The 24,678-nt window shown below is 44.5% G+C and overlaps 1 protein-coding gene across 1 annotated transcript; it reads right to left on the bottom strand.

Moving 5' to 3' along the window:
* Positions 1 to 11,319: 11,319 nt before the first annotated feature.
* Positions 11,320 to 23,152, bottom strand: MARCO (macrophage receptor with collagenous structure). The gene is made up of 15 exons (XM_065840993.2): positions 22,924 to 23,152; positions 21,766 to 21,867; positions 21,176 to 21,406; positions 20,717 to 20,752; positions 19,468 to 19,512; positions 18,994 to 19,101; positions 17,565 to 17,672; positions 17,401 to 17,445; positions 16,742 to 16,840; positions 16,593 to 16,646; positions 15,548 to 15,592; positions 15,293 to 15,400; positions 13,980 to 14,021; positions 13,478 to 13,654; positions 11,320 to 13,129 (listed from the first exon to the last, which is right to left on the bottom strand). Exons 1-15 carry the CDS (start codon positions 23,036 to 23,038, stop codon positions 12,999 to 13,001), a joined length of 1,446 nt encoding a protein of 481 aa, XP_065697065.1. The 5' UTR covers positions 23,039 to 23,152; the 3' UTR covers positions 11,320 to 12,998.
* Between the last annotated feature and the right edge of the window lie 1,526 nt (positions 23,153 to 24,678).

Here is a 24,678-nt window from a genome sequence, read left to right as displayed (position 1 = left end):
AATGCTGTGAAAAGCCAGATCCAAAGTTCACCGAAGTCGGTGAAGTATTTCCATCACGTCAGTTATCTTCAGGCTTATCCCCAGAAGACCCAGTGAGGAGAGCAGAGAGGGACAGGAGTGATCCGAGCCAGCCACCTCTTCTGTGGATCATACTCTTTGCCTAACATTATCCTACTAATTGCAGTTCAGCTGGTTAACGAGGCTTCATGCTTTTCCCCCTGCTCTGGGGGAATTGCTGGTCCCTATGTCTGCCTCGGCAGTGACATAGACCCCTTCCTGAGCAGCAGCCCCCAGTCAAAGCCTACTGTGCACTGGAGACTTCTGCCACAGGAATGGCTCTTGTGCTGCGATTTTAATGACATCTTGATGCTAACAGGAGCAGCAGTATATGGATTTACACCAGCTGAATAGTGTGTCTTCTTCCAATGTGGGAACGGGAAAGGCTTTTGCCAGCAGAAGATACATCTGCCTTCAAAAGTGCCAGCAAACTCTTATTAGTGCAGACAACATCTGAGGAGAGCTTTCCTCCCCGGTTGACATTTCTAGCAGTTTTCTGAATATTTTCTCCTTCTGCGATGAACATGGACTTGAAGATATTTTGACCATCAGCATTTTAAACATAAAACTCTCTCATTGGGATTGAGACACTTTGAAAATCTTCTCATCTGTGCAACATTTTTCTTTTTAATTTGGGAAGCAAAATTACAGAATTAAGTTCCCCAGTTAGCTTTTCCAAGAGGTTTCTGCACGCTTTCTTTTTTGTCTTAGTCCCAGCAGAAATGGTTTTAGATTCCAACAAATAAGACAGAATGAACTCATTAGATTTGTTTCTGAACTGGACAATTGACTGTTAGGAATAGCAGTTTATGGTTCCAAGGGTAATAGAGATGCATCTGTGGCGTTTAGCAGCAGCAGATACACGCAACTCACATGCAGTGATGGTGGCAAATGCGCAGCAACAGAGGAGGAGCAGCCCCCAGGGGAGATCCCCCAAAATGGTAGATTTATGCCCTATAATTAGTTTTCTCGCTTGCCAGCTTTTTTTTTCTTTTTCACCAGTGAGGCAAGGAAAAAAAAAAAAATCAAAACCTCAGGAGAATACTGTGAAATTTTTTGCTCTTCCTTTAATTTCAAAACAATATCCTCATTGTGTTTACATCTGTCCTTGGTAAAATATGTTGCCAGTTTTCCAGTCTTCCCTGCCAGGCTGTTACTAATCCCCCTTCTTGTGTTTTCCCAATGACGGATGGTTGCCATCGACAAAGTTTCTCGAAAGTAGCTGGGATGCTAAGAAGTTCCTACTAGCAGCATGGGTACAGGGACACTGGGATTAAATTGGTGTTAATGTGGCACAGATAAACACCAGGCCAGGTGGGCTGACCTCCTCTTTTTGGCCACTTCTGCTTGGTTTACATAAAGCTGCTTTCCTTGCTGTAGGAACCACTTCGGAAGTGCTGTGGATTGACATAAACGATACGCAAACTTGGTGAAATCTTTAACACTTGCTTTCTCTAAAAAACAAAATATTTTTGCATTTAGTTTTGGCAAGAAAACAGAGAAACTTGGGTTTTGGCTCAGTCTAAAGGGTTCATTTATTTATTTATTTATTGGTTTGCTATAGAACAAAACCAGCCTCTTAGTGTTCTCGTTCCCACACCTGCAGAGTCGACACTTGATTGTGGTATGGTTACTTCTGAAACCCAGAGTCTAATTTCTGACTCCAGACTCCCTGAAAATGACCCTTTAGTTTCACATTATGGACATTTTTGATGGTTTTATGGAGGTTCTCTACATTTCTACTCTTTCCTATGGAATAAGTTTGCATTTTCTTTTCCTCTGTCCATTTTGAAAGCTGGATGTTCCTCTCATCTTTGTACTTCTCCACTTTTCCATCCAGGTACTTCTCATATCACCTGCCAGGTAACTCTCTCAGCTACTCCCAAAGTGACAGATGGGATGCTTCAGCCTGGGTATTTCTTTACTTATCCCAGTCTACCTGAAATGCGGCTGCCAGGACAAACACCCTCCTGCTGTGTCAAATGCAGAAAGGAGAGGTTTTGAGCTCTTTTCAGTTATATATTTAGTCTGTATTTTTAATGGGGAGGAACTTGCGTTCATTGATTTACAGCCATTTTTGCCTTGAAAGCTACTGATAGCCTGCAATAACTTGGGTGGTCCTCTCTCAGACTGCTAATTGCTCTTGATTTTAGCGAGAACTCACCCACTGAAGCTTGCTGAAAATGACTTGATAAAGGATATTACGTGTTCACCTCATTCATAAAAAATAACTGTGGGTGTAAAATGTAATGACCTTAACGGAGTTGAGTTCATTTACATCAGCTGAGGATCTGCTTGAGCCTAAGCAAGTCTGACATTGATCTCTTCCTTTCTCAACTGCGATTGAAATATTTTCTGTCTTAACCAACATTAAAGGCCTGCTCTCTACTACACACCTTTTTGTGTTGGCTGGGGCTAATTTATCATTAGTGTTTCGCTATGTAAGACAGATGAGGTGCTCCTTTTAAATTCAACAAGACTTTTGCTGATTAACAGTATCAGTGTTTCTAAATACTATCAGCTATCAAGATCCTATTTGAAAGAGATTGAATATTTAAAAACTAAAGGTCAGAAATATCAATAGACCAGTACATACGGCTCTGAAAACAAAGATTAAGGGTTAAAACCTTAGAAATCGTACACGAGTTTGCCTCCTTAAAGTGAAAATTATAGCTATCAAATGGTTTATAAATTCATATCATATGTACCTCTTGGAACAGTTTACAGCTAAACAGCAGAAGATGTGTGAATGAATAGGAGGAAAAAAACCCTAAAGATAGGGGAAAGGATCCACAAAGACTTAGACTTAGCTGTGATACTCGAAGTTAGCTGGGGAATAAGCTCTTCTACACTGGAGTAAGAGTTTCTCCTATCCAAATGTATCTTGTTAAAGAAATTTGGATAAAAACTCCATGCAACTCTCTTCTGTGCTTTTGCTTCGACCTTTTTTTCAGGCACTTTTCTAACTCTGTGTCCCTGTGTTGCTCTGTCCTGGGCCAGAACCCATTTCGTCCTTAGGTGCACTGATAAGAAGTGAAGGACTTGGATCATTTGATGTTGCACAGCACAAACCCGAAGCATGGCTTGGGACCGCATCCATCATAATGCGGTGAACAGATAAATAGCAATAATCAGCGTTAAACTGCAGGAGTATCAAAGTGGGAGAAAGCTGGAACTAGAGACATTGATGAAGTGCTGTTCATGGCAGGTTTACAATGCCTTTGTGTGCCACAAGACTGAAAATTGCTGTGCTTTCTAATAATCAGTGCAGCTCAATTTAAAATGCCCTGTTTAAGTAACCATTTTGGGTGAGTCCTTACTGTTTTCTGCTTTAGAAAGCCGGTGGGTGAGTCTACTGCTGGGCTTGTGAATGGGTTTTGTGTGCTGCCCAGCAGCTTGAGAGGAAGGCAGGAGACCCAACCCCCAGATTAGTTCACAGTAGGAACAGTGAGTCCCTCCTCAAATACCTGGGCAACCAGCAAAAACCTGCCCAAGGTGGTGAATCCTGACTCCTGAAGCATTTCACACCTTATTAGTTAATTCATCTGCCTTGAAGCTTTCTCAGTCCCAAGTCCTCTCTAATCTCAGTAGTACCACCTGCTTTCCAGGTGATGACATTAGTTCTTGGACCTTTTATTCTCTTCTGTCTCACCCTGAATCTTTTCACTCTGGGTTTAGGGAGCAGCTGGTTGGGGATTTCAGATCCACTTTCATATGGGGCTGTGTGGGGAGCGGGCAGAGAAATGAGACTGGGTGGGTTTCTCGATGAACCCCGCACTGGGAAACCATACCTGTCAAAGGGTTACCAGTGGCTGGAGAATGGAGGTAATGAAGGATTTATAAGTGTCATCCAAACTCCAGAAAGTCCCTTAACGTCCAGATGTGGCTGCTGCTTCTGGGCTAGAAGCAGCTCATAGAGCTGATGGGAATTGTGCTGGGTGGCGGATGGGAGGCACATGGCCCTGAGTGGTCTCTGTGTTTGTGAGGGGAGGTAAATAACTGGAATGGGATTTCTTTTAAAGGTGAAATAGCTGCTGGGAGGGACTCAAAGGAGCAGAAAAGTTTGGGTCTAGGAGGCACTTAGCCTCTGACTCTTTGCTGGGCTAAACCTCAGAAACACACTCTAAAGGAAGCTCTGAATTTTGCAAATAAATGTCAGGGAAGGAACCAGCCAGTCTACTACAACCAGAAGTGCTAAATGAGTTCCTTGAAGAAGACAGACCACCCCCCGGCATCACTAGCCTTCTGCAGGCGCATGGGGCAAATGTGCATCCCACACCAGCCAAGAGCAAGCTCGATCTCTCCCTCACTCAATAGCCTCATGTGTTGCCAGCTTCAGAGCTTAACCCACGTGTCCTGCACAGAGACTACATAAGACAATGTTTCTTTAAAGATTTTTTTCCCCTGATGTTGAGGGAGGTAAGGGACATCACACACCCCAGCTTAGGTTTAGGAGCAAAAGAAAGTAGCTCTGGGCTATCAGACCAAGCTGGAGACCCCACCTGGGATCCTGGGAGGGGAGGTAGGTGCTCTGAAGTCTGTGTCTGTAAGAACAGCAATCCCAGGTCTGGCAGAGGTCCAACCTGGATTAATAAGACTGCAATCCTCATTTTATTATCTAGCTTGCACAAAACACCTACAGACCAGCACAGATATGGTTGGTGTTCACATGGCATTTCTCTTTCTTTCATTTGTCACAGATGGACTAGGACTGGGTAAAATTCAACATAGGATGGGGTGAAATTCAACGTAGGAACCATTTATATCTTTTCATCCCAGCCAGAAGATGCCTGCTTTAGCAGAATGATCACAGAAATATTTCCATGAGAAACATGGATATGAACATGGTGATTTTTAAAAAAAAAACCCCAACCCTTTATGCTGTTTTCCCATTACATGCATAGAGCTAGTGGGAAAGGCATGTTCTGGTGGGGTTTTCATCTGAACCTCCTGCAATAAAGAAAACATAGCCTGAAGATATACTCACTTAGTCTAGTGAACACGGGAGAATGCTAAAGTCCACCTTATCCCTTACTTTTCTGGTATCACCCATCTCTAGATGAGGCAATTTTGTGCATCTCCCAAGGGATGTTTGTTCTAGGGACTTTTCCTTTGCTCAACAGCTTGTCTGGTTTGTCGTGTGTCTTATATATGTGAGTTTCTATTTTCTCATGTACCATGCAAAGGCTTTCTTTTTGGTCTATATGCCAAATTTTGCTGTAAAAGGAAAGTGCTCATCCTTCCCTGCACTCATATTTGTGGCCTTTTCTTACTGCAGAGAAATGGCCCCACTCCACCAAGATGGTTTTTGTAAGTGTATTATAGAACATACTGGAGAAAAAAGAGCAGACTTGTAAAATATATTAACCACTTAAGTGCATATTATTATAACAGCTTTTACAGGAGCTAAGCAGCATTTGAGAGAGCTGAGCAAAACAAAAACAAACAAAAAAAAGGGCTGAATTATTAGCAGGAGCAAATCCATGTAGCTGCCCCGATATCAACAGAGCTATGTTGATTTATACCAGCTGCAGACATGACCCAGGTCACAACTCTCTGCCTCATCTCCCGTGCTGGGTGATGCTTGGAGGCCTTTCACTGAAGTCTCATCACCGAGGACCCCTTCACTAAGCTGGACCCCACATGTTCACCCAAGACTGTACATTTTATCCCTGCATCCTCAGTGCACTGTGTCTGCCCCACGGGGTCACAGCATGTCACACCAGAGCAGGTCACAACTGACATGCTGGCCTGTAATTGAAAATGGCATTGTGCATTCGGGAGCAGCAAAAGGAAAATGTTGAAAAAGTGACTTTTTTTTTCAGCATTTCCTAGTCCAAGAAGTGAAAAGTCAGAGTGCCCCCAGAGCACTGTGGTCACTGCAGACCTTGGAAAAGAGAGATGCTTCTCTCCCATCTTTTGTCTTCCCCATGCCAGTTTGCACAGGGTCCTCAAAAGGGCCTCTAAAGCAAATAAACTAGGAGTAGGGGACTTCCCTTCTCATTATCTTGCAGTTTGGTAGTATAAACACAGGAGAAGCAAAGGGTGTTCTTCCTCTGCCCTTCTATCCTTCAACCACAGCCAGATCTGTTCATAGTGTTGTGTAGCTCTTCCAGGCTAAAATAGATTCTCAGAGACAGGGTATTTCCCTTCCCTCCAGCGTTGCTGTAGGAGTCTGTCCCTGCTTGTTACTGGAGAAATTTTAAAGCCCTGTAAGTTGAATCAACAGTCTTTATCCATGTCTGGAAAATAACACCCTTGTTCTTGTAGCCCTGGGATTCTCAGCTGGCAGCCCTGGGTAATCAGAGTTAGCTGTTACTCATGCAAACAGTGTTACTTTAGTTTGATCTCATTTCTACCTAAAGAAAAGGCATTGAGGGCCTTAGAAGTGCATTGAGGGCCTTCTACCCCCACCGAGCTTCTTACATCGCTAGTCAGAGCAATCGCACAATCAGAGCAATGATAGAGTCCTGGTGCTTGCATGAGCCCCAACTACCATGACAAAAAACCTTCCAGTAGTGCTCTTTCAGATGCAGAACAGGAGTAAAATCATCAGGGTCACCTCCAGTTTGATCTTGGCATGTGCCAGGCATTCCTCTTTTCTCTTAACCCCAGCTAAGGTGTTAGCATCTCTCTGTAGGTGTGCTGCTTGCCCTGTACAGCACGTCTTCCAAAACTTGTTTGTGGGCTTGTCTCTGCGGGTGGAGTTTACTGTGTTAAGAAAAACTGATTTTCTTTCTTGAACCTGGTCTGAACAAATTTAAGACAATAACACTCCAGGACCTCAGCTGGCTCCTGGTGTCCCAGAACAGGTTAAGAGTGGACTTACTGGGAGAGAGCTAGCAGGATAATTAACATAGCAAGAACGTGGCGGTTTTTCAGGAACATGATGCTATCTATGCTTTCAGAAAACTTCAAACCAAGATGAAGCACTTTCCTGGAGAACAAGCCGCAGTTTCAGTATGATACAGAAACTCCTGTGTGAGTTTTTCTGCCCTGCACCATGCAGAAGGTCAGATGAGATTATTACAGTGGTCCCACTGGTTTTAACATCTGTGAAAGTTTGCTGTGGTTCCTTTGAATAGCTGCTCAGCTTAGCAGGAGATTTTTTTTCTCCTGTTGGCATGTTATCAGAAGAGATCGGACTAATTGTGCATTTATCTGGAATTACAGTTATGAAGCTGCTCTAATAAGGCAGTAACTCATATCTGGAGTGATTTATGTCCTGAACCTGAAAGCCCTGTGCATCCACTCCCTCCAGTGAGATTTCCTAAGGCAGTGAGATACAAAGTCATTGCAGAACCGCGCTCTGTTGTGCTGCTCATACCCTGATGGCGTGGAACCAGCACCCTCACAACACTACTTGTTTGTTAGGATTTACACAAAGCACCACAAAGTGGACCCAGAATAAATGTAATTTGTGTACTACTTTCTTATTTACACAGCTTACTTATTTAACAGCTCTGGAAAGTCCTCTCCTGCCTTCCCCTGCTGTGGTACCTAGACGGCTTAGGAGGAGTTTTAGGTGGTAATTCTTCTTCTCTCTGGAACTTGTATTGCTAAAATTCATTTAGCTTCAACAAAGGAGAGCAATGAGCTTTTATAGTCTCTGTGAAGTGGTTTTAACCTAGGACTCAAAAGACAAAGACAGCTGTTGAATAGCAATGTTTATTTAGCACTTTAACTTTTAAATCTTACTCCATTTGGATGTGTCTTTCCTTTTGAACTGAAGGCACAAGTTCCTCTGTTTGCCTACAAAAGTCTTTTTTTCATCTCACACTGAATCCCCAGAAAATCCTCAAATATTCTCACAAATCTCAAAGATATTAAGGCATTAGCCCCCCTTCCTCCCCATTTAGACCTTTGAAGGTTGGTGTGACTAGAATGATTTTGGAGTTACAGCTCAGAGTCTGAATAAAAAATGAAGGGAAGCATTTTGCAATACTGTAGTCAGTACAATAACTAATTACTTATAGATTTTAGGTCACATTTGAAAAAGACAAATACTGAAATAAGTGGATAATCATTCGGAGCTATCACGAAGAGTTTGTTTAAATACTTTGGGTTAAATTAATCTCTGCGTCACAGCAGAGCAGCTGCCTGCATTGATGCATGCTCCAGCTTCCTACTGGTGCCAGTGAGAGCCAAACTGGCCTCTTTGCTCAGATCAGAAACATTTGTAGCTTGGGCTTGTGCACTGCAGTGAATGGTTGGTTGGGCCTTTGCTGGACCATGCTGGTGGGAAGAGAGTTAACCAAGGAAAACATGACTGGTTCTGACACCAAGTGAGACAGAAAAAAATATCTGAGGATTTTGAGGCTAGATTACGATGTTTAGCAGAAAAGCCTGAGAAGATTTTTGGCGACACGATCTCACTCCACGAACAACAAAAGACTTCAGAATACAGGGGTGAAAATACGATTAGTGGCCCATTCATTACGTGATGAGTTTAGTCTTTAGATATAGCCAGCATGCATATTAAAATTTTCACCTGTATCTAATATGAGCAGAGAAGTAATTCCTTTATTACAGTTGACATTTAATGTGATGGCTTTAATATACTTTAAAGAACAACAGCCCTCAGACAGAACAACTTCTCGGCTGTGAGCCAAATGAAATTGCCTTTTTTACATTTTCAGCTCGAATCATCAATAATTTTGCTAGAGTGAGGTGTGTTATGGATGCATTCAGCTTAACCTTCAGGCTTTGGAAACCTGAAGACCTGACTTTTAGTTAGTTAACATTTTGTTCTTCAGCATCTCTTTGTGCCTGGGTGATGCTTCAAATTGTGCATGACTTCTCTTGAGGACATGAAAATCGCATTCAGCCTCTCAGCAGCCTCCACTGGCAAGCTGAAGCCTTCTCCTCCATGCTGTTTTTCTGTGGTTTGACATTAATGCCAGTATCAAGACACGGCAATGACTAGGTAAATACTCCGTATTTATTAACACACATTCTCAAGAGCATCCTCCATGAACTAAAGTTCCAATGCTGGGAAATTTGCACCTCGCTGCAGAGCTGAGCTTTCTGGATCTGACACTGAAGGTGTGGTGGTGGGGATCAAATGTCTCCACAGCACAGAGCTGGGAAAGCAGCAGCCTGGGTGCCTGCCTGCGCCATGGGCTGGGAGGGGTGGCACGTGTCTCCTCCCTTCCCAAGGGACACCAGGTAGGAAACTTCACTTCAGCTGCTTCCCTGTGGATTTTGGTAAATCCTTCCAGCCACAGTACATATTCTACACTCTCTGGCTGTTCCACATTCCTTCACAGTTAATAGAAAACTCAGTTTTCTCCCCAAAAGGCAAAAAGTCCCAGCTTGGTGCTGGATAGCTGGATAAAATGCTCATCTTCTTGGAAAAGCAAGGAGAACAGTGACAGATACATTGGAAACGATGTTTTAGGGCTCCAGAGAAGATTTGTGTCCTCAAGGGTCTTGCTAACTTACCTCAGAAACACATCCAAGTCAGTGAGAAAAACTACCTGAACCCCCTAATTCTCCCCACCCCAAATGTCTTCAGATCATGAGGAGTGGTCAGGGACAGGGACGGGAGCATCTGGAAATAACAGCATTCCTAAGGGAAAGAATGCCTTTTTAATTAATTGTATCCCTTTTATCCATGACAGTGTAATTGCATTTTGCTTAGCTAAATCTTTTTAATTGGTGCTGGGAGTGAACAATCAGCAAAGCTGTACAATTCCTTATTAGCTATTATAGATAGCTATTGTAGGGCAGTGTAGGATAGTTAGTTAGGAGACTTAGAAGCTGGGGCTGCAGAGCTCCAAAGTGGTATTTCAGGAGGGAGGTGGTGTGGATGTGCAAGCCACAAAGCCTCTACATCTCAGGGCTGCCGTTTTTGTAGGCGCAAGAGACTTTTTCATAGCTCACTGGTTATCTCTGTGGTGACTTGTGACACTCTTCCTGCCCCCATGGACCTTCCATTGCATGGGAGAAGTGGATACATGGGACACAAGTGCCCTCCAAACCTGCTACCTAGGGTCCCAGTGCTGGGTTACAGGCTGCAAGGGTCACTGCTGTGACTTGTGTCCTGTCCTCACAGCAGCAAGGCTGGGGTGAGCTGTGAAGCTGTTCCCGCTCTGTCCCTCTCAGAGTACACCTCTGACATGCTGGTGGAATCTGGGGTTTTGCCTTAGAAAGAGTGTTTCTAGCTATTAAGAGTGGAGAAAAAAAGTTGTAAACCTGTCCTGACTACCTGGCAATCTCTCATAAACCAGCAGGCACAAGGAGCTGAATCACAAAGGTATTTTCCACTCTTATTTTTCAAAATAATTTCTGGGAGGACTGGTTGACGGCAGCTGGTGTTACTGAAGGCTGGGAAACCACCACAGCCTGCCTCACCCCCTTAGGCTGAGCACCCTGCTCTCGGCTCTCACTGCCTGTGCCCATTGAACTGAGTAAACTGCGTCTTTGTCCTTTCCCGTGACACAGGTGGGTATCACGGGGACCCTCCGGCCACTCCCGGGATGTGCAGGAGGGACGGCTCCCCGTGGGAGAAGGCAGCAGGACAGAGGTATGCGCTGCTTGAGCCACAGCCTTCGCGATCCGATCTGATCCCACCCGATCCGACGGGACTCCACCCGATTCGACGCGATCCCACTCAATCCGATCCGGGGGCGCGGCGGCCGCGGAGCAGGTGGCGGCCCTTGAGCTCCCCTTAGTGTCGGGAAGGAGCATTTTTAATAACACACGTCCCCCGTGTGGGGAGGTCCCGGTAGTTCAGCGCTGTTGGGTCGCTGGGGAGGTACTCGGGGATCGTCCCGCAGGTCCTGCCGCGCCGGTGACAACCCCGTTAGCGCTATGTCCAGCCGTTGCCTTTGCTGGAAAGCGTTTATTTACACGAGAATTGACATGGAAATAATTCAGGCCTGGCTGTCCCCATGCTAGTTTTATCCAATGGTTTTGAAAGAAATATGCTGTGGGGTTTGTTTTGTTGTTGTTGATTGGTTGGTTTTTACTTGTTTGTGTTGTTTTTTTTTTTTTTTTTTTATTATTTTTCTTGTTGTTTTGTTTCGTTTGTTTGGTTGGTTTTGTTTATTTGTTTGTCTTATTAGATGAAGGCTTTTCTCAACTCTACCAAAACACAGCATACATGATGACTTTCCCTTCAGTGGCAGTTTTACATGGTGAAAATATCAAACATCTCAGCATTTAACTTGAAAAAATTGTGAGAAACATTCCTTACTAGCAAGGAAAGTGAGAAAATGGGAGTTGCAAGCACCACATGCTAATGTATCAAAACAAGAATACAGCTTATAAATCCTTTATTTCCTAACAGTGGCAATGCTTTGTTTGCATACTACCACACACGCACACACACAAAAAGATGAAGGAAAGCTGTGCAGGCTCAGCATAGTCCATGGGAACCCTACAGAAAGCTGCATAAGCCCAGGTGCTGGTACTCAGGATGCTGTTTGTGCTGGTGGGGTTCCTTAGCAGAATCAAAAACTTTTGTCTCTTCTCATGCAGATGAGCTGCTGTCTGTTTCCACCAGCTCTGAAATATTTGTCATTCATCAGGTTTTACCCATGGTTTGTGGCAGATGATCCTTGCCTCCTCTACACCAGAACCAGGAATGGTAAGTGACTCTTTTAGTTTTCCTGCTGTCAAAGGCATCGAAATTGATACTAAAAAACTCTTGGGATTTTTCAGACTTCTTTTCTGAGGCCTGAGACCCCATACCAAACATTTCCTCTGGTTCAAGACAGTGATGATCTTCGTTGCAGACTGCACTGTCACACCCTGTACCGCCCCAAGTCTTCTCACTCCCATCGGCCCTGGATGCCCTATCACCTGCTGCTCTTACCAGCACTGCTCTGTTTTTCCACTTATATCTGGATTTATGAGCACTAAAAGCAAATTTCAAAGCTGTGTAGACAAAAGTAATTATGACTAACATTAAGGCAGGGATGTGGGGGTTGCTTATGCATATTTCTGACATTTTAAATAAAATGTCCACAAGCATGTTGTTGCAATGTGCCCAGCTATATGTACATAGGCTGCTTGTCACCTGCTGAATGCCCAGGGCTGTTGGAAAAGGGTAAGACTTAGGCCTTAAGAAAGTGAAGCTTTTCAGTTATTATCTCGGACACATATAAAACTGTCAGTTAAGGTAGAAGCCTTTGGTTTAGGGTCCATATTTTCACTATGGAAGTTTAATTAGATAATACTTCCACATTGTTGCTTTTATTCATTATCCTTTTGCTTTACCAGAACATCTCTTTTCTAAAGGTATGAAAATGCTTAGCTTTATACACCAGATAAGGTAAATGGTATTGCTCCCAGGGACAGGTTAGGAAACACTGACAGAGAAGACAGGTGACTTGGCCAATGTCAAAAACAAGGTCTGTGCTAAACCAGGATAGTGCAGCACCTAGATCCCAGGCATTTTAACCTGTCATCAGCATCATTTCTAGAGAACATTTATATTTCAATGCCAGAGAGATCATCTGATGATTTCTGAGCATCTGCTATCTTGGGTGTATGCACTTCACTGGGGTTTTTAGCTTCAGATTCATAACTGTAACAAACATGCTCAGCTGCAGTAACTGCTCAATTCTGCATGTTTATTCAGCTCTCTCTTACTGCGCTAAACTAAAGGGGACTATCTCTCCTCCTCTGTGGACCTAGAGGTCATAAATATGTGAGCTTCTGCAGATGAGCTGATGTCAGGTAGCTAGAAAAGCTGTGAACTGGCTCACGTGCCTGTGTTGCAGTTGTTTTGTGACAATTGGAATGTTTCAGGTTACCTGTGGGTCTTGCAACCATTATCAATTTACAGAAAATTCAAATTTCTTAGTCAATATTTTTCTGACCTGGTAAAGAGACTATAAGCACAGCCTGACAAAATTAGGTTTGCATTATGAATAAGAGCCCCATAGCGAGCAGAGGCAAGCAGCAGCTCCCAGGGCAGCCTCTGGGTCCCATCAACTGCACTCCAGCCCAGCGTCCTCGTTGTGGTTGCAGTTGTGCACACCCCAGTTGGACTTCGAACAGTCGAAAATTGAACTTTCACTCCCTCTGCAATTCACATCATCAAGCCAAATTGGTCCAGTGCCTTTGGAATATGAATTAAACACACAAAGAAACAAAAAACAGTTGGACAAAAGAAAGAGGAATAAGCATTTTTTTTTTTCTAAAGACACCCCTGTGCACAGCAGGTGTGTGTTGGGTTGCATGATTGGCTTGTTGGAAGTCAACTTTTTGGGCACAGTTCAAGCAGCATTTGACATGCAGTTCCCTCATCCCAAGCGGAAGAGGCTACCCCTTTGAGGAGACTCTATTTGTTCTCCTGCTGCTGGTGTAGAGGACCTTACTCTCATGCTTTCTGGGTGTGTTTAACCTCCTGTACCAGGAACGGAACATCCCCCCAGCCTGGGGAGGTGGAAGACTGTTGTGGACTCACCTGCTGTGGCTGTAAATGCAGAGGTGGCACGGCTGTATCCCAGCATTCGGCAGACCACAGTGGCATCTTCGGTGCTCCAGCCATCATCACATATTGTTCCCCAGGACCCTTGGTAAAAGATTTCCACGCGGCCCCTCCTGCTGCTGCCCACGATTCGTACCAAATTATAGAAGCCGCCTGATAGTTCAAAAGAGAAGAAAATAACTATACTTTTCATATGGGCATTAGAAAAAGTACATTGATAGACAGAAGCAGTGACTGCCCAAACTGGACGAATGTTCCCATCTCCATGGCTGTAGCCAGGGTGGGACCAGAAGTTATTGGTAGCTCAAATCTGACAAACTCAGGGTCCTCTCCTGGGTCTGGAAACACCAGAGTGTAGCTCAGTGTATGGACCCCTCAGTTCTGGTAGCTGTGCTGTGCATGGGGGACATTGGTCCTGATCTGAGATAGCTTCAATATCAGAAAGCAAGTGAGAGAAGAAGAAATAAAAGTCCAGTACCTTCTCCCTTTTCACCTTTGCTCCCTTTCGTTCCTGGGGAACCTGTTCCAAATTAAAAAACAAACAAATTTTTGGCAGCTGTTAGGGGGAAAATCCAGCTATTAGCTTCTTCAAAATAATTGTGTGAGTCAGAAATATGAGGACTCTGTCCCCTTGCAGACTCCATGAAGTGACTAAGGGTATGTAAAAGAAATGTGGTAAAACAAGTATGATAACATACAGCCAAACCTTCCTAACATGTCACCCAAGAAAAGGACCACTTGCAAAATCCCATCCACTCACTTGTGGGAAATGTATCTTATTCCCACGACTACCTCTAAAATGACATCTCTGATAGCCTTTGGGCTCTCCAGAAACAGGCACGATATCTCCCAAAGAATTGGTAGACAGACCTACATCATGGGGTTTGCTTTCTACGTGCTGCCATGGGACAGCAGAAAAACGTTCCCAACCGTCCTCTGTATTTCTGCGCAGCATCCTGGTCTTGAGAGCAGAGGTGGTTGAAAAAAACACAGCAAGCTCTTCCCCCAAAAGCTACCTCCACAAAGCACATATTGCCATCTCCTTCTGCAGACCAGGAGCTGAGATCCATCTGCAGGGCAGCCCCCAACCTGGGCTCACCCTCGTTATGCCTTTCATCTCCTCCAGAGGCAAAGCTCCAGAAGACGAGTCCATGGAGGAGACCCAGATAGGCTTCAGCTTGTTTTATTTCTGAGGGCTCTTGTACTGTTCAGTGTGAACAAGTGAAAAAAAAAGCATCTGGAGCGCTGTTTGCTTCCTGTGGTGTGCTGTTATTATTGTTTTAGATTATTTTTTTACTACGCATCTTAGGGATTTTGGAAGCATTCAGTAATTGAAAGGGAGGGAGTTGAGGCTGGGGAGTATCTGTAATGTTGGCCCTTTTGAACTATTTTTGTGTCCTACGACTGGCGAGACATAGTTAAGTAGCCCTGATGTTTCCAATTCTGCATTCCTGTCTGCCACGTTTACGTGGGGTTTACCCCAGTGGTGTGGTTTGCTGCAGGATGTCTCTGTAAAAAGCAAAGAGGAAACCAGGTTGTTCCAGTTTTCTGTGAGATCAGGGCTGTGAGACAATCTAATGCATCTGTTTACTTGCATGTCTTTTAGCACACCTCCCAAGGTGTGAATGTGACACTCTGCACATTGATCTTCTGGGAAGACTGATCTGCCTGTTGAGTTCCTCCAAACGAGCTCTGCAAACACGACCCAGAGCAGCTCGTGCCAGTCTGTGACACAGAGTCCCAAACCCAAACGCACCATCAGCTCATAGACCCTGGGGCAAACAGCCTTACCAGAGGATCCACGGTCTCCCTTGTCTCCTTTGACTCCTGGATTTCCTTTTGGACCCGGACTGCCATAATCACCCTTGCTTCCTTTTTGACCAGTTAGGCCTTGAATGCCTGGGTGGAAAGCAAGAAACTCATTGCCTTTGTCCCTTTCCAATAAAAGAACATGATGAGCATTCACATTGATGCAGAGAAGTGAAACATAGCATTTAAAGTGCTTTGCATCATCAGAATATGTAATGCTGTCAAACAAGGGTTTACCTGTCAAGCCTTGGTCTCCCTTTGTTCCCTTTTGCCCTGGAGGACCTACGATCATCAAAATGAATAAACAAAATTTATGACAGATATTTATACATTTATAAAAGCTTATGCAAAGTAGTATTTTTGATAGATTTCAACTTGTCTAGTTTAGCTATCTACACTATAGGCATTTATTTCTGAAGTGAGTATCTCATTTCCCCTTCTACTTAGTGCAGAGCTCATCAGTAGAGAAAATACAGGCAGTGGAGAGCCGTGTTCTCCTGAAGTAAATGAACTTTTGGTCATTTATTTAATATCAACTCCACTAATGAGATAGAGACCCTCCCTCCAGGTGGGTCTTCACTGACCATATAGAGAACCTAGACATGTAAATTTAGGAGCATCAGACATGCAGGCACATAATATTGGGCCAGGTTGCTCCCATCCTTATCATCCAGGTATCAATGAATGCAGAAGGGTGCAGCACTTGGACCTTTGTCACCTCCTGATGGAGCTGAGAGGTTGATTCAAGAGAAATACACCAAAATAGGCTTGTACTGCAGAATGTCACCCTATGAGTTGGGTGTCTGGGACAGAGAGGTGGTCTTCTTCAGATGGAAGGTCAGGGGAAAGTCCTAGATTATGTGCTCTAAGTTGGCCTGTGAAAATACTTCTTCCTGCAATGCCACAGTGGAGACCAGGACAGATACTTGCTAGTGAATACCTTTCCCCATCAGATTTACAGCCAGTAAAATTTGTCTTTAGCTCTAGGGTAAGGATGTTGTTGCTTGGTTCATCCCAATCTGCTGCTTTGTTTATGCATTTACTATTTATACAAAAATACAGGCAACATCAACTCCTCATGTACGTTACAAATGGCCGAAACAACCCCTCCAGTGCGTAGCTGACCCCTTGCCAAGCTGTCAGAGGCCCAGGCCAACCATGGCATCCTGGGATGCATTGGGACTCCAAGAACAGGACCCAATAAATCTTGCTGTTGCAAATCTCTTTCCAGTGTCTGCATGATGCACATTGTTGATCCCAAACCTGTTTGATTCTCCTTTACCTGTTACTCCACTGTCTCCCTTTTCACCTTTGAGTCCTGCAATGCCTGGTGTTCCTAAAATTAAAAACAAATCAGTAAGGACAAAACTGTCACACAAAGTGAGGCCAGAGTAGGAAACCAGTGAGTTACGGGTTTGAGTAGCACTGTACCTGGACTCCCACTGGTACCGTGGTCCCCCTTCTCCCCTTTCTGACCAGGTCTGCCTTCTTGGCCAGGAATTCCTGCAAGTCCAGGTAGTCCAGTTGCACCTTAAGGTTGAGCAAAAGCATCATATGTGAAATGCAACACAATATATGAAGGAGAAAAAAGAAAAACAGTTCAGTCACCAGCCCCTGGACTGCGCAGATTGAGTTGACCCCATGAAGGCAAAACAAACGCTGGGTCTCTCCGAATTGCAATCCTTCCCTGGCAGTGCTAATCTTGGTGGTTCGGTGAGTGATGGTCTGAATGAAGAACTGTATGGTCCCAGGTCCTTGCAGACTGTCAGCCTTGAGATGCACAAGTGCTTTCCCAAAAAAGCAGCCAAATTCTGCCCGTGTGTGTGCACATGTCAGGAAGGAGGACATCACCCTCCACGGTACAGAACCCTTCTTTCTCATTCTCCTGCACAGTGAGTAGGGTCCAGATGAGACAGCTGAGACTGTAGGATTGGTTTGCACAACATTGGCATGTTTTCTCCATCTAATCGTCATATTCTCTTACCCATACTGGTATCTAGCCTAGCTGCAGTTTTCCTTGTCATGAAGCACCATCTAAAAGAGCTGAGTCTCACATCTCTAGAAGAAATCACTCCTTCTGTACTCCTTACCTGCCTCTCCTTTCTGACCAGGACGTCCAGGCTCCCCCATGCTACCTGTAACAACATCCCAGCATCAGTGCTAACAAGCCTCGGCCAAACGCTTCAGTTAGGGCAGCCCTCCAGCATGGCATATTTGTGCTGATGGTGGGTTGCTCTGCATCATCTGCACTTACCATTGAAACCCGGCAGTCCTGGGACTCCCTGCTGCCCCTGAGGACCCATGGGTCCATGGGGCCCGGGGTCTCCCTTCTTGCCCATTTCACCTTTTGGTCCTTGGAGACCTATCAAACAGAAGAGCACATGCGTAAAAATTCAGAATAACAGATTCATTGTCTCTGCAGCCAGTGGAGCACCTCCATCTAGCTGCACCAGTAGCAGAGGTTGGCCTCACACCTGCATTCACCACTCAGTGGCATTTCCACAAAGCTGTAGAAGAACAGGGCTGAATGGCACCTCAAGAGTCTGTCTGAGCCAATTCCACCTCTGCCAGACTGTCTGTCCAGATATTTATCAGACCTGCTCTTAAAGACCTGCAGTGGTGCCATCACACCTCGCTGGTCTGTTCCCCAAATTACCCTACCACTAGAACGTTTTCTTCTCTAGTTAAATATCTCTTATTGCAGCCTGAACCCTTCTCTTCTCCTAGCCACAGTGAAGATGGAGGACAGCAATTCCACTTCTGTGCTTCCAAGGAATTGCCACATCTCCCCTTAGCCTTCTCTTCTCTGAACAGGTGGTCGGCATGCTCCAAAAGAGCCGAATTAACTCCAAAGCCAAATTACTCTAAAGACTGACATCTCCTCCACCTTTCTGCTCCAAAATTATCCCAAAGCCTTTGCCTTTCGGTATTCCTCCTACTTTCACTTTTATCTTCTGGAGCAACTTGTGCTAACGAGCACACAGCAGCTTGTGGTATCTGATGGAAGATCTGAGGAAGCTCTAATCAACCTATCTAACCATCCTCCTTGGTCTGCACCACACACATCTTCTGGTTTTCCTTTGCTGTCCTGCTCGCAGCCTTTTCTCTCTGGGTGCAGCCCTCGAGAGACCACTGAATAACAACTATCCTGAAGATACACACTAATACATGTTACGTAGGAGAGGCACAGTCCATAATTCTTCTACTTAAAGCATACAGAAGTCAGGCTTATATGGGATATAAAGTCCTCAGAAATAAATTTCACTAAAGTGAGCATTAGCATCCATGTGCTTGCACATATAAGTTATATTGTATTATTTAATACCATGAAAATCCTACTGCAAACATCACTGCTTTAACATAGGATAGGCTGATAATTGAATACCTGTGGGGTTTTTTTTAAACAAAGGTCATTTTATAAAGATACTTCCATGGTGCAGACTCAACATTTTGCATGTCTCCTTTCCCCCAGCCCTCCATTGGGAGCTTTGCTGGAGCACGACATGAAACAAAATCCATTCAGATCAGCCCAAGTGTCCTGTTCATTCAGCTCCCTCATTGACCAGGAAGCTGAACTTTTATGAAATATCTGGCCTATGAAGACTTTTTCTGGTATTTTAAGTAGAATTAATTTAAACATGAAAACAGGAGAGGATCTTTAAAAAGTTGAGGTAGTGTCTTACCTGTAAGCCCCATCTCTCCTTTTTCTCCTCTCACACCCGGTTCACCACGTGGACCGACAAGACCAGGATCTCCTTTACTCCCCTTTGCACCGTTCAGTCCATGTAAGCCTGCAAGGACAACATCACTTCTCTGATGCTTCATCAGGTGTTGTGTCTGGTGAATGCCAGCAGCAGGACCAGGTGTCTCAGCTGAGGGCGTGAGCCAAACTCTGCTCTCTGTGCACTTGAGAGTGGTGCTGGGGACAGTGGGGCATAGACCATCGTGACCAGTGCGCATTTACTTTTACAACAGAAATTTTTCCAGCTAAGTTTGGCTCTTGTTCATGTTAGTTTTACATAGGCTTATTTCCTTCAACTCCAGTGACATTCCAACTGACTTACACCTTGACTGAGGACAAGATTGTCCATAAAATCATCCATAAAGCCACTTTATGTTCATCCACAGAAATAATTCAGGTGTCAGAAAAGCCTTACCTTGGATTCCTTGGTCTCCCTTTGTTCCCGGTGGTCCACGTAGCCCTGAGATATAAAATACATATATCAGCTGATATACACCATCTATTCACAGTAATGGCTAAGAAGAAGAGATTAATTTTTTAATCATCCTTTGCGCATGTGCCTTCTGTCACCACTGAGGCCAATTTTCAGCTGGCAGGGACCGGCACAACCACTTGAGCAAAGTCTGTGGAGCTCAGCTGAGTGCATGGCTGGGCAGGGGCCAGCTGTCCTCCAGCCAAACTCAGCTCGTGGGAACCTTTGGGGAGATCTTTTCTGAAAATGCACTGAGCTATTGGACTCTGATGTATAATAATGGTGCTTGGCGGGAGGTGCTCTTTCAATGTTGTAAGTGCAGCCAGGAAGATATGAAAACATGATTTAAAAAAAATGTATTAATTTTTTTTTTCTTCAGAAAAGTTCATCAGTGTAGCCAAGAACTAGAGATGGATGAGGTACAGACCTGACCTAACTAGGGTTGCAACTTAGATCATCATCATAGGATCATGGAAACCCTGTTTTCTCTGGATATTGCCTAGTCCAACCTCAGCTCAAAGTGGAGCAAACATTAGATCAGGGCTTGCATCCTCAAATTCTGGAGACATTTGTCTCCTGCAGCGGGAGTGCTTCCACCCAAAGGCAGCAGCTTGTGCATGGCTGTGAAGGAGACTGCTTGCACCCAGTTCATTCGCAAGTCTGTCCAGTTGTTTCCTCAGGAATAGAGTGGACAAGGTCCCAAATCCATCACTGTTGCATGCACCGTTCAGCTGCAACCCTATAGATCAGGGACTAAGGAATTGTCCTTGAATTGTCCTGGAGTGAGCTGGGCAGCAGGGCTTGATATGTCTGGGGCAGAAATTCCAGCTATCCACTGGTTGTGGGATGCACATAAAACCCTTCAAATGGGGGTTTGGGGTGGTTATTGCAGATAATAACCTCCATCACCCCTGAGCTTTTCTAGTGGGGTAGCAGTGAGGAGGCAGAGCCAAAATGCTCCTCCATGGTGGTCACTGACCTCTGCTGGAGCACTCAGGCAAGCTGAGAGCCCCAGGGGATCAATCAAAAGGTGCAGAAGGACTCCTTATGGCCATGGCACTGAGTGTCTGCCCATTGGGCAGTACCTGGGTCTAGAGCCTGAAATCCCAAATCCTCACTTCAGGTCTCTTAGAGGGGAAAAAGAGAAAGAGGAAAAGAAGAAAAGTTGCTCATGGCCCGTTTACCAACATACCTGGTGGACCAGGATCTCCTTTGCGTCCAGGAGGCCCTGAAATAAATATTTAATGGATATTTTTCAGTAGTTAGCACTCACTGAGGAACATAGCAGTATGAGGTTGATAGACTTGAGGTCTGGGCTGAAGATGAAACCCTTTTGAAGGGCATTCAGAGCCCAAGTCTACAAGTTACGGAAGGGAAGAGCAGCCCAGGGCCACGTGTGCAACTGCAGCAGGATCCAGGGGCAATGCAGAGGGCTGTGATCCATCTTCTCCAGGTGTGCCCAGCTCTCCAGCCAGGGCATCCAAAGCCAGAGTCCAATCCAGGGCACCAGGGCATCACTAACTGAGAGGAAGACCAAATCTTGTCCTAGTTATTTGCTCATCTGAACTAGGTTTTTGAGCCAGCTTTGCCAGTGGTACAGAGGAACCAGCTCTCCCCATTGCAGAGCCAGCATGGAGAAATGGAGCCATACCTGCAACTAGGGTGATGTTTCTCATCATCATCATCAGGTTTGCATTGCTGCTTTTAATTATGGTGACTTCTTTTTCTAAGCTTCTCCTCCAGTTTTCTTCATGTTCCATGGGATTCTCTATAAAGTTTCTCTCTGAAAGCAGTTTGCTGGCAAAGGAGCTTTCCAGAATCTCTTCTGTATAGGTTTTATTTTGTTCTTGAAGTTTCAATATCTCTCTCTGCATCTTAAACACTGAGGAAAAACAAAAGGCCCATGCAGTGAATATTCCCTGCCTGATCTAGCTGGGAAATGCCTATTTGGCAGAGCATCACCTCAGCACCCATGAAGGACACCCAGGGTTAAACACCACCACTGTTTGACCCAGGGAGGTGTTTTTCATCTGCTGACCCTTGCTGCAGCCAGAATTGCTTTTGCAAATGCAAAGCATATATACGGGGTGGGAGAATGTTTTCCTGCAGTGGCTGCTTTGACCTGTGGTGTGCAGAGGAACATCTGTACTCCCTCAGAGGTTTCCTATTTGTGTGCTCATCCTTGCTCACCCACACTCCCAAGAGCTTTGCTGTCAAGCCCGCAGTAAGTCTCTGCATTACCTTTGTAGGCCAGCAGTGCCTGGACAGCTGTCAGCAGCAGCAGGTAGGTGATGAGAGCCACCTGAGCACAGCATGTGGATGGTTTCCTTTGTTTCCGAGGCTCTAAAAATCAACAGAAATAGGATAGACACCCTTTCACATCCCTTCCACTACAAATTCTGGTCTCTTCCAGTCATTTCAGGCTTGACCACAACAAATAAGCAGTGTTTTCCCATGATGGGGTGCAGCAAGGTGCCTCGTGAGACTGCCAGGTCCTGCAGGCAGGGCAGGCTGCCTTCCTCTCCTCCAGGCTTTGCACTGCTATTCACTTGGTCATCTTGACTAATTTAACCAGCTCACTTCCATCAAGACTTAATCCACACTATAACATAATGAAAGTGGTAGTTTTCCCTTTCTGCATCAAAAAACTCCCTATTTCCATCACTTTTTGTTGTCCCAGGCTGTCACTAAAAGAGGGTTGCTCAAAGCATGTCCTCTCCATCCAATATACCACATACATGTGATTCCAATAGTGGTGCATGTATACAACGAAACAAATGAAAAATCAATAATAAACTGAACTGCAGAACAAATGAAAACAAGTTGTAACATTTCAAAAGAGTTGTCACCAGCAAATGTCAAAGAAATAAACTGCTTCATCCAATTTTGGCCTTTAGGGAGAAAAAAGTATTTCAGAAGCATTAATAGATACTTCAGACACTCAGTAACTTATCCTTAATAGAGTTTTTTCAAAGTAATGTAATAATGAGTTTAAAGTCTTAGCTTTAAAAGTGCAACATTTAATTAGTTTTACAATAGAACGATTTAGTCAGCAACAAAGTATTTATATTCAGCTAAAAATTCATAAACTTACATTTTTTATTGAGTCTGGCAATTTCAGTATCTTAACTATTAAGACATGAAAGTTTTACACAATGAAATTAAGCATTTTCTAAAACAGGAAAAGAACTCATTTTTCTCTGATGCTCAGCATCAGTTTTGGGCTGGAAAGGACACTTTCACATCCTTCTCTTTTTAAATGGTCAGTTAATTTAGTAGCAAGATCACTGCAAAAGCATTTAATATGCAGTACAAATACAGTATTTCATTTTTATGTGCTGCTTTCTTCATAGACTAGATAAAATCCATATCAATCCACTTAATAAAAAGAAACCTTACCACTTATCTGGAAGGTTGTGGTAGCAGCTGAGGCAAACCCAATCTTGTCTGAAATACTGAAACTGTTCATATCACTTGAATTTCTGTCTTCCCCGTGCCTGTCTTCAATTTTCATGACAAATTTATTGTGGCTAAACTAAAGCCTTGTCAGATTATGAACAATAAGGAACTGAAGGGACTTCCTATCTGCCTCTTGATTTTATATGCTTTCTGATATGCTTTTCCTATCTGCTCAGTTTTTATAGAGTTGTGAGAACTCTGATGTGGTAATTTGAACAGTTCCTCAAAAAATCCCTCAGCTAAGAGGTTCAGCTTCTCTTGTGTGCTTGCTTGGAGACACCATGTCCACGGAGCCTCAGGAAGGATCCTGCAAGAGGTTAAACTCTGAGTTATTTGACATCTCTGAACTTTAGCAGAGTTGGCTGTGAGGTGGCCATTTTGCTCCTAACACAAACAAACCTTCTCATGTAACCAAGAAGATCCCAGGCTCGACATTATCTTGGGGATCCATCCCTTAGGAAGGGAGGTGAAGCACTGTGTGGCAGTCAAAAGCACATTAACTTGCACCAAGAGGACAATTTAGTGATGGTGCATGACTGAAGTGCAAGGAGGGAAAGAATCAGGAGGAGCTACAAAGACAAACAAATGATAGTGGGATGGGGGGAATGCTGAAGCCCGAATGGGTTTGGGATGTAATGGAGAGGAGACACTTGCAGCCTCCTTGTCAAGGCTCTCTCCAGCCCTTGCTTCCTCCTTGACCCATGGGCACAATTTCTTCCACCTTACCATTTCTTTGCTCACGTCCTGTAAAACCCACTCTACAGACTTCACCATGGTATCTGGTGTTTTGGCACCTCCATTTGTGCTGGGGTTGATTTTGATTTTGCAAAGTGAAGTGACTCACCCATGCCCACAGGCAAGAGCTGTTGGTAGGTGCCGGGCAGAGCCCAGTCCCCATCGCAGGATCCACTCCTGGGCTGCGAGTCTGTTCTCGTTTGTGGGGCTGCTGGGTCCTTGACACTTTCCATGGCCGTGGAAGAAAGTGCAGCTTAAGCTTCAGGTAGACATGAGATGGAAACCCACACCCTAATGGCCCAGTGCAGAATGAAGCCTTCTGTACTGCTCCTGAGGTATAGCTCTCTAAAAGGCTTAAACCAAATATATGTGGGGATTTTTAAATCCATTTCTGTGCTCTCCTTTCAAATGTGCTTGTGTAGCTGTGACCTGGTTTGGCACCAGCAGGAAGGAAGAGCGGTCCTCCGTTATCATATATTCTGCTATACACTGCATAGGAATCGGGATAATTTGCTTTGTTGTGAAGGACTCAGATTCACCCCTGAATCAGGGCAGCTTGAGTGGTTACCACCCATCAGCTAAGCCACAGTAACTATCTCTGCATCCTCTCCCTTCAAGGCATCACCTCCCCACTGGGGTAAGGGGTCATATGCAGCCCGTTTCTAATGGTTTGGGTGGTTCAGACGACCACCCTGTGCAAGCCTGAAACCATTTACTCTTGCTGGGCCAGGTGATGAGCTGGGCATGACTGCACATGTGTTACCAAGTGGATGTTAATAGGGATGGAAGTGATTCAGGTGCACACAGAGAGCAGATTTACATCAGAAAAGCTTTTAACACCACATCTAGGCAAATCCATTTTGTTTCAAAAGTATTAGAAAGAAACTGGCAGCTGTAGTTCTCAAAAAACCCTTCTGAAAAGCAAAAGGTGCAATGAGATCTCTGTGTCCTCCCTCCCTG

Source organism: Patagioenas fasciata, chromosome 7, assembly GCF_037038585.1.
Source record: "Patagioenas fasciata isolate bPatFas1 chromosome 7, bPatFas1.hap1, whole genome shotgun sequence".
Classification (NCBI taxonomy): domain Eukaryota; kingdom Metazoa; phylum Chordata; class Aves; order Columbiformes; family Columbidae; genus Patagioenas; species Patagioenas fasciata.
Note: the sequence above shows the minus strand (reverse complement) of the source record. Positions and strands in the feature narration are given on the sequence as shown.

What these genes read in the sequence shown, in the direction of transcription:
- MARCO (XM_065840993.2), bottom strand. Translation starts at nt 23,038, where the DNA reads ATGAAAATTGAAGACAGGCACGGGGAAGACAGAAATTCAAGTGATATG. An exon ending in GGCACTGCTGGCCTACAAAG is followed by an intron (nt 21,407 to 21,765) that starts GTAATGCAGAGA and finishes GTTTTTCCTCAG; the next exon opens with TGTTTAAGATGCAGAGAGAG. An exon ending in AGGACTGCCGGGTTTCAATG is followed by an intron (nt 17,446 to 17,564) that starts GTAAGTGCAGAT and finishes ATGTTGTTACAG; the next exon opens with GTAGCATGGGGGAGCCTGGA.